Below are 8,329 nucleotides of genomic sequence, written 5' to 3' on the forward strand. Positions count from 1 at the left end.
TCAGAACTGTTTCCCAAAGTCCGACCAAGTTTTCCAGTCGGTCTAGTAATATGTTGTGGTCAACAGTCTCAAATGCAGCACTCAGAGATAATAATACTAAAACCGAGATTCTGCCACTGTCTGTGTTTTGGATTTCATTGAAGACCTTAACAAGAGCAGTCTCAGTACTGTGGTGCGGTTGAAAGCCTGACTGGAACACTTCAAAACAGTTATTTAAATGAAAGAAATGACATGAGAAACAACTTTTTCAATGAACATAACAGATATAGCCTTCAAAAGTGTAAACGTGTTAAACAACTTGTTTAACCACTATTCATGGTATACTCCCGGAAGCCTGGTGCTTCAATTGTAGCAAAAAATGCTTAAAAACTCAAACTTAAGAGCTAATAGTATATTGCTATTGCCCCCCATCGTAATTGTTCGGTCTATAACTCAAGTAATGTGGCTCAAAATATGTATTCATTCATTTAGTTTTGTACCTAATATATTTTGACTGCAATAGTTCAATTTTCCCATGTGTGTCATTTACACTGGGGACATGTCCCCTTCACCTTTTGAGAAGGCTGATTTGGTCCAAAAGTATAATTTGTAAAATGTTTTTTAAAAAGCTTGCGCCCCAAAATAATTATTACGAATGTACTCATCAGTTGTATAGCCCCATGTTGGTATTTATCTACTCTAACCTGACTTTGATCCCTCAATTACACTGCCTAAAAGTGTATATGGTGAAGACCATTTAAAATCTTCTGACCTCTGATGACCCCATCACTTTTCAACACAAGTACATGTCAACTGCAGCATATGTATTTACAAAATGTTCTTTACTCAGTTTAAAAATGACATAACTGTTTGTTTGTCAGTCTTTCTAAAACACAAAATATTGTGTGATAGGCTGTTTCTCATACATTGATGAAACCCTCTCTGATTGGATGGCCCAGGACGTCATACTGGAAGGCGTTAACTATGCAGACAACCATCAACCCTAACACAGATATGTGTGTCTCTGTTGAGGCTCTGCATCACATCTTTGGTTCCATCATGACGTTTGGCCTTTCTCAGGAGCAGTTCTGTTTTCCGGGCTCTAATGCCTCGTGTGTTACGGATCAGTTCAATGCAGGGACCAAAGTCGCCCTTTACTTGTTGTTTGTTTCATGTATGCTGGTTACCATTATAGGGAACTTTATTGTCATGGTATCAATAGCTCATTTCAAGCAGTTGCATAATCCCACCAATGTGCTTATTTTATCTCTTGCTCTTTCGGACCTTCTTGTGGGTGTCGCTGTGATGCCCTTCAGCACCATTCGGACCATTCATGGTTGCTGGTTGTATGGGGATGATTTCTGTATGCTTCACTCAAGTTTTGATATTGGTCTTAACTCTGTCTCTATATCCCACCTAGTTTGTATTGCGTTGGACAGGCAACAAGCAATATGTAATCCTCTGCATTACTCTAGGAATATCACCATGTCAGTGGCGTGGATTATGGTATGTGCAAGCTGGGTGTTGGCTGCCGTCTTCTCTTATGGACAAATTTACTCAAAGGCTAACGTAGTAGGGTTAGAGGAGTATATAGAATCGATAAAGTGCCTCGGCAGTTGTAACCTTCTCTTTAACCCCCTTTGGGGAATCCTGGACAGTGTAATTTCCTTTTTCTTTCCTTGCACTGTTATGGTTTGTCTGTACACTAAAATATTTATCGTGGCAAAAGAGCATGTCAGAAAGATTAGAGATATGGGCAATTGTTCAAACGACAGAGGGTTGGTTAAACAGTCTGAGCATAAGGCTGCAAAGACTCTGTGTATTGTGCTTGGAGCCTTTATCTTTTGTTGGATGCCGTTTTTTACTAACACAATAATCGATGCCTTCACTGGCTTTAACACACCTGCTGCTCTCTATGAGGCTTTTGCTTGGTTGGGTTACTTCAACTCAACCTTAAATCCAATCATCTATGCCTTCTTTTATCCTTGGTTTAAGAAATGCTTTTATCTTATTGTCAATCTGAAAATACTTAACCCCCATTCTTCAACCATAAATATGCTTACACATTTATGAAAGTAGTGGTGAGTATTTTTATGGAAATCATTGCATTAAGAGCCGTTTTGAATGCATTTGTTACAGATAAAACAAAAGCTAGATGAAAGATGCATGGAGGCTTATCCTTTTTTTCTTGCCGCTGATCTCTCTTGCTCAGCCAATGGAAGTGTGAAATGTACTACAGCACTATGCCTTATTTTCCTGTGACAGGTTTTTGGTGAGCATTCGTCTTTATAGTGATTATGATTGTAAAAAGTACAATAGTTACAATAAATGCGAACAATTGTTTATGTTTTGTCATTGAAACTAGAGTAGGTTAACAAGTCGGTAGGTTAATAATATATTCATTTAAGGATTTAATAAAAAATATAAAATATTTAAGTCATTATTGATTATTGATTTGTAAGTGTTCCTCCACATTGATCTTGTCATCCTTACGTATGCACAATATCTGCAAATGTAATGCAAAATACATACAATTAAAAAAGGTATAACAAGTTGTGAAAAACAAATGTTTGCAGATATTGAGTAATATAAGTATTGATTGACTTCATAGATTCAGAATGTAATGATTGACATCATAGATTCAGATTTTTAAAAGTCCCATACATTTTTATTTTTTCACATCTGTGGCCGATATATGCACTTTGGTTTTTGTCTGGTGTTTTTGCCTTTCGGAGATGTCTAATTCATTCTTTATCATGTATTATGTATTATGTATTATGTATTATGTATTATGTATTATATCCTGAATCTGTCTTCTAGTGTTGATATATTTAAAGCTGTGTAAAGCCTGACTTTCTAACAATCAGTCAGTCAGGCATCTCAGGCATCTCATCTTACTGTGGCACTAACCGAAGGCTGTATGTGTTACGTTACATTTTTATAATTTATATATTTTATTTAAGTTGCATTGGGGTCGTTCACACCAAGTTCTTTTAACACAATAGTTCATGAGAACTCTTTTAGTTCTGATGAACTAAGGCCCAATCCCAAACCGCCCCCTACACCCTACCCCTACTCACTAGGGGTAGGGTTCGCGTGGAGGGTCCGCCACATTAAGTGCTGTTCCAAACCAACGAGTGTGGAGGGGGAGTGGGCTATCAAGACCTCAAACAGCGAGTCTGCATCGGTGCTGACTTGAGACCGGTCTCTACCTGACCGGAGTCACGCTGTGTGTGTCCGTCAGGAAACAAGCTGTTTACAAGTAGTTCCAGCAAACATCCACTGATAAATTGCGATGTTAACAACCTCATGATAACCTCATATGTTTTTAACTTAGGATCATACCTGTGTTTAGTCTAGAAAAAGGTAAATGTGTGCATTTTATTATAAAGTTGTGTATATGTACAGACTGTTGCAAAAACTAAGAAGCTTATAAAGATCAGGTTTAAAACTAAAGATGTTTGGAGTTTTATTTGTGTTATTAATTTACATTTTTTGTCAAAGAGATTCATTCAGCTGCGAGTGTGGCTACAGACGGAGTTCACTCCGTCACGGAGGGGTAGGGTCGAGGGAGTGGTTTGGGATTGGGCCTCAAGCAGATAGCGTTCACACCGCAATGAGTTCCTGGGGGTGGATTAGGCAAATGAAGCCGCTGAAGTCACTTCTTCTTTTGCTTTGGGTTTACTGGCAGGCCGCAAACAACTTCACGGCGTATACTGCCACCCGAAGTCACCGGCCGGAAGTCCCCGGAGTTGGGGACTGGCTTCAGTAGAAGTTGCTGGGAGTCCCAGCAGCTTCTACTGAAGCCTTCCGAGTAAATCGCCAGAACGCCGACACCTCCTCATCTCCACCGCTCCCATGTTTTCTTTCCCCAATAAAGCAAAACTGCACGTTTCAGAGTGGCCTTTTATTGTGGCCAGCCTAAGCAGGCCCGGCTCCAGGATGAAATGACTGAGGGGCTGTTAAAAAATCCGAGGGGGCGATTTTTTTTTCACAACAACGAAAAATACTGGCAATTTAATGAATTGACACACCGAGCTTTTTTCCTTCTCACTGCTCTACAATCTCTTTGCTTCTTTATTTGTATTCCGGATTTACCCCTCTCATTCTGTTATTTTCCTCTGATCTTTAATAACAGATATTAGATAGTTGATAGATAGATGGCTGCACTTTGGTTAACAGACTAACATTGATTTCCTCAATTTATAAATTGACAGGCTCTGTAATTATACCATAACCTTTTCTCCTCTATCCCTTAACTCGTCTGCCTATACAGATTTACTTACCTCTAGTCAGGATTAAAGAAACATTAATCTGGTTGATTTTCAGGATTGAATGTTCAAACCAAGGCCTAAAACCTGGCATTTCATAAGAAAGTGACTAATATATAAACCAAATGTAATATTGGATAAAATACTACACCAAATGGACAGACACAGATTAAAAATAAAAATAAAGTCCCCTGGTTTGTCTCTCTAACTGCCATGAGAAAAATCAAATCAATGTTCCAAAATCTGTCACTAGATGTCGCTCATTGTACCAATACGGTTGATATAATACATAACATATTATTATTCTAGTAAAAGGGCTCGCTTTGGCAAAAACCTGATCCATACAGGCAGCCCTAAATAATAACAAGTAACCATCATGTGTGGTGCTATCTGTAGTTGTCTGTCTTATTTTTTGTTGATGTCATATTGTTTTCACCAGGGCCGGCCCTTGGCATAGGCAGTATAGGCGAATGCTAAGGGCGCATCAACCCATCGGGGGCGCCGAAAATTGGGGAGAAAAATTACATCATGTATTTTTTAGCTGCCCGGATTATAACAGACAAAGACTCATTCTGAAAACTGCACTGGAACAACATAACATCAAGGACATGGATTTCAAGTCAATATACGAAAGTAAATCAAGAAATGAAGTAAACAAGCTGATCTTCAAGTTTCTCAAAAACACTGGTCTGAGGACAAGGATTTAATATAAACATTTAATAAATCAACAGTAGGTGGCGATATATGGTCCAAGTGGAAGCGATTCGCCATTAAAGAAAAAAGAAGAAGAAGAAGTAGTAGAAGAAGAAATACGCTAACGCTACAAACAGGCACAACACTGTTACTCTGTTTTTACTGACATATAACATTTGATTGAGTTTCAACCGGGTACCGGCCACCGAAAACGGGGACTCTGCCCGGACACGGGGACGTTTTGGTCACCCATCCGACTGTGTTTACAGCTAAGCACACGCTAACATTAAGACTACAAGCTCACTTGGGGTTGAGGCTTTTTTACACGTTGCTTGACTGCCTGCCCACATATCTGATCCACACATAGTAACGTGTATTGGGGAAAATAATTATTTAAAGTTATTTAATAATTGTGACATTTATTGTACTTTTTGATGGATGAATGATGCTCAAAGTGAGGGGGCAAAGAATACAACTGAGGGGGCAATGCCCCCTTTTGCCCTCTCGTGGCGCCGGGCCCGAGCCTAAGGCACACCTGTGCAATAATCATGCTGTCTAATCAGCATCTTGATATGCCACACCTGTGAGGTGGGATGGATTATTTCGGTAAAGGAGAAGTGCTCACTATCACAGATTTTTGCAGATTTGTGAACAATATTTGAGAGAAATGGTTATTTTGTGTATATAGAAAATGTTTTAGATCTTTGAGTTCATCTCATGAAAAATAGGAGCAAAAACAAAAGTGTTGCGTTTATATTTTTGTTCAGTGTACATTAAAACGTTTAACTTGTATTTACATGCATACGACACACCTGGGACAGCGTAATGCCGTTATTGATATTGTCTTGAGTGTGCAATAAAAGAGAACCTACATGGCGATTAAACAGATCCTGTATCTTGCTTATGTAAGTGATTATTCTGATACCACCATGTTTCATCGGTTATAAACTGGCAAAGCTTTATTTGTGTCCCACCCCAAATATGTGGCTTTGAAAAAGATAATTTCATTGTATTTCAAAATGGCGTCCATCAACACAAGCACTATTTATAGAAAGCGAAAAGGCTAAGTTTGTAATTACCAGTGTTGTGAGTTCAATATTTTAATTAATTATAGTAAGGGAACATCTTAGGAGTTAGTGTAGTGAGTTTCAGAGCAGTGTAATAATTATTTGACCTAAAACTAAATGTTTTTATCAATGTCCTCTGAGGAGGACATGGGGATTTGCTAACTTTTTATTTCCCCCATTTTACACGACACAAATGGAGGCCACTATGGGCCTGTAGGGTTCATGGCAGACGGATGCAGTTGGATAGGAGGATATATAATAAAGGTATGTTAACTGCTGAGCCTATACTGTGCATACGACCAGTGCCGCCCCTCCCTACTTGGGGCGCGGGAGGTGCTTCTTCTTCTCTCGGTTTTTTGGCGGATTGCAACTTTAAGGTGTATCTCCATCCGCATGGATGTATAATAAGAACTGGATACAGCATGGGAGGCGGGGCCTCATTCATTCCTATGAGAGCTGCTCATTAGCGCATGATGATAAAATGGCCCAACTTTTGAGAGAGTGAAACGTCACAGATTACCCAGCATGCCTGAGAAGTACCCGTATGTGCACTCATAGAGCATGTGCAACTTTAACCAAAATGCTCGTTCACATCAAGCACGTCAATTTGCGTACACGTAACAGCACCGCGCGTTCATGACAGCATGGTAATGGATTGTTGTTATCATGGATTTGATATGAACGAGGCGGCAGTTAGCAGCTAGCGGCTAGCTAGTAATGATGCTAATGTACACATCAATCGTTATGTACTTATATTACGCTGTAACAGGATCTAGTGATATCCAACAGAGCTTCATTTAGCATGAAATAATTATTGCACTGTATATATATATATATATATATATATATATATATTTATATATATATTGTGGTGCCACGTGATGGGACATAATTCACCTCTGGTTATTGTGTTGCAACACGGACCCGAGAGAGAGGGCACCGGAAGCTAGGTTCATTCATGCTAGCTTCACAACAAGTAATAAGCTAATGTCTTCACCTGTCTGAATGTTCTTTGATAATAAAGTGTGGAGTTCCATACTGAACACACCGCCTCCGACTCCCATTCATCGGCTCTACACTGGTGACCCCGACTTTTCCGAGAAGGTTTCCGGAAAATTAACGAACATGGCTGAGTGCGATGTTTTCGTAAAGCTGCCGGAGTTTTGGGAGAATGCCGCGGCGGCGTGGTTTGCACACGTGGAGGCGCACTTCGTCTGCCGGCAGGTCCGTGACGGGGACCTGAAGTACTACCACGTTGTAGCAGCGCTAGGAGGCTCCACGTCGTCCAGGTTGGTTGGTTTTATCACAGACCCCCCACACCATGGCAAATATGAGGCGATTAAGGCCCTCCTCCTTAAGACATTTAGCTTATCTGTTAAGGAGAGGGCCCGCCAGTTACTTGACATTCAAGGCCTAGGAGACAGCAAGCCATCTCAGCTAATGGAGAAAATGCTAAATCTGCTAGGGGGGGAAGATCCCCGGATTTTATTCACGGAGATTTTCCTGCGTCACTTGCCTCCCCGGGTCCAGACGGTGCTGGCCAACACGCCTGTCACGGAGCCCCGTGCCTTGGCTGAGGAAGCGGATCGTTTTTTCCTGGCTACACAACAGCCCGGTGCAGAGACGTTAGCCGCGACGCTCAGCGGCCCATCTGCAGTCATGACAGCATGGCGGAGGCCGGACACGGCAGTTTCGAGCCGGCGTGGAGACACCGGAGAGTGCTTTTACCACGCACGTTTCGGGACAATGGCGAATAAATGCATCGCTCCGTGCAGCTACAAACCCCCGGGAAACGGAGGGGCCGGCGCTCAGTAGTGGCCCTGAGCGTCGGCGGCACGTGCAGGCTCCTCTTCGTCAGCGACAGCGTTTCGGGGAGCCTGTTTCTGTGTGACACGGGCGCTCAACGGAGCGTAGTTCCAGCGTCGAGTGAGGACGTCACCCGGGGTGGGCACGGACCGCGATTGACGACGGCTAACGGCGGTCCCATTCGCACGTACGGTGTGAGGCCTATGTGTTTGTGCATCGGAGGACAGCGTTTCAGCTGGGATTTTGTGACAGCGGACATTTATTTTCCCCTCCTCGGAGCGGATTTTTTGTGCGCTCATGGACTCTTAGTGGACGTTAAGAATAGGCGTTTGGTTGATGCCTTGACGTATTCTTCCCTCGTGTGCACACTTGGCTCGCTGTCGGGGGCAGACACGTTTCTCAGACTGTTGGCCGAGTTTCCAGACCTGTCGCTACCCACCTTCTCTGCGCTTACCACTAAGCATGGCGTGGAACACCACGTCACTACCGAGGGGCCTCCTGTCTACGCCAGGG

General features: G+C 42.0%; 1 protein-coding gene across 1 annotated transcript; it reads left to right on the top strand.

Moving 5' to 3' along the window:
- Positions 1-1,038: 1,038 nt before the first annotated feature.
- On the top strand, positions 1,039-2,052 carry LOC117539938 (trace amine-associated receptor 13c-like). The gene has a single exon (XM_034206299.1). It carries the CDS (start codon positions 1,039-1,041, stop codon positions 2,050-2,052), a length of 1,014 nt encoding a protein of 337 aa, XP_034062190.1.
- The last annotated feature ends 6,277 nt before the right edge of the window (positions 2,053-8,329 follow it).

Source organism: Gymnodraco acuticeps, unplaced genomic scaffold (assembly GCF_902827175.1).
Source record: "Gymnodraco acuticeps unplaced genomic scaffold, fGymAcu1.1, whole genome shotgun sequence".
Taxonomy (NCBI): domain Eukaryota; kingdom Metazoa; phylum Chordata; class Actinopteri; order Perciformes; family Bathydraconidae; genus Gymnodraco; species Gymnodraco acuticeps.

Excerpts from the sequence above, each read along its gene's own strand:
- LOC117539938 (XM_034206299.1), top strand. The coding sequence starts at position 1,039 with ATGACGTTTGGCCTTTCTCAGGAGCAGTTCTGTTTTCCGGGCTCTAAT.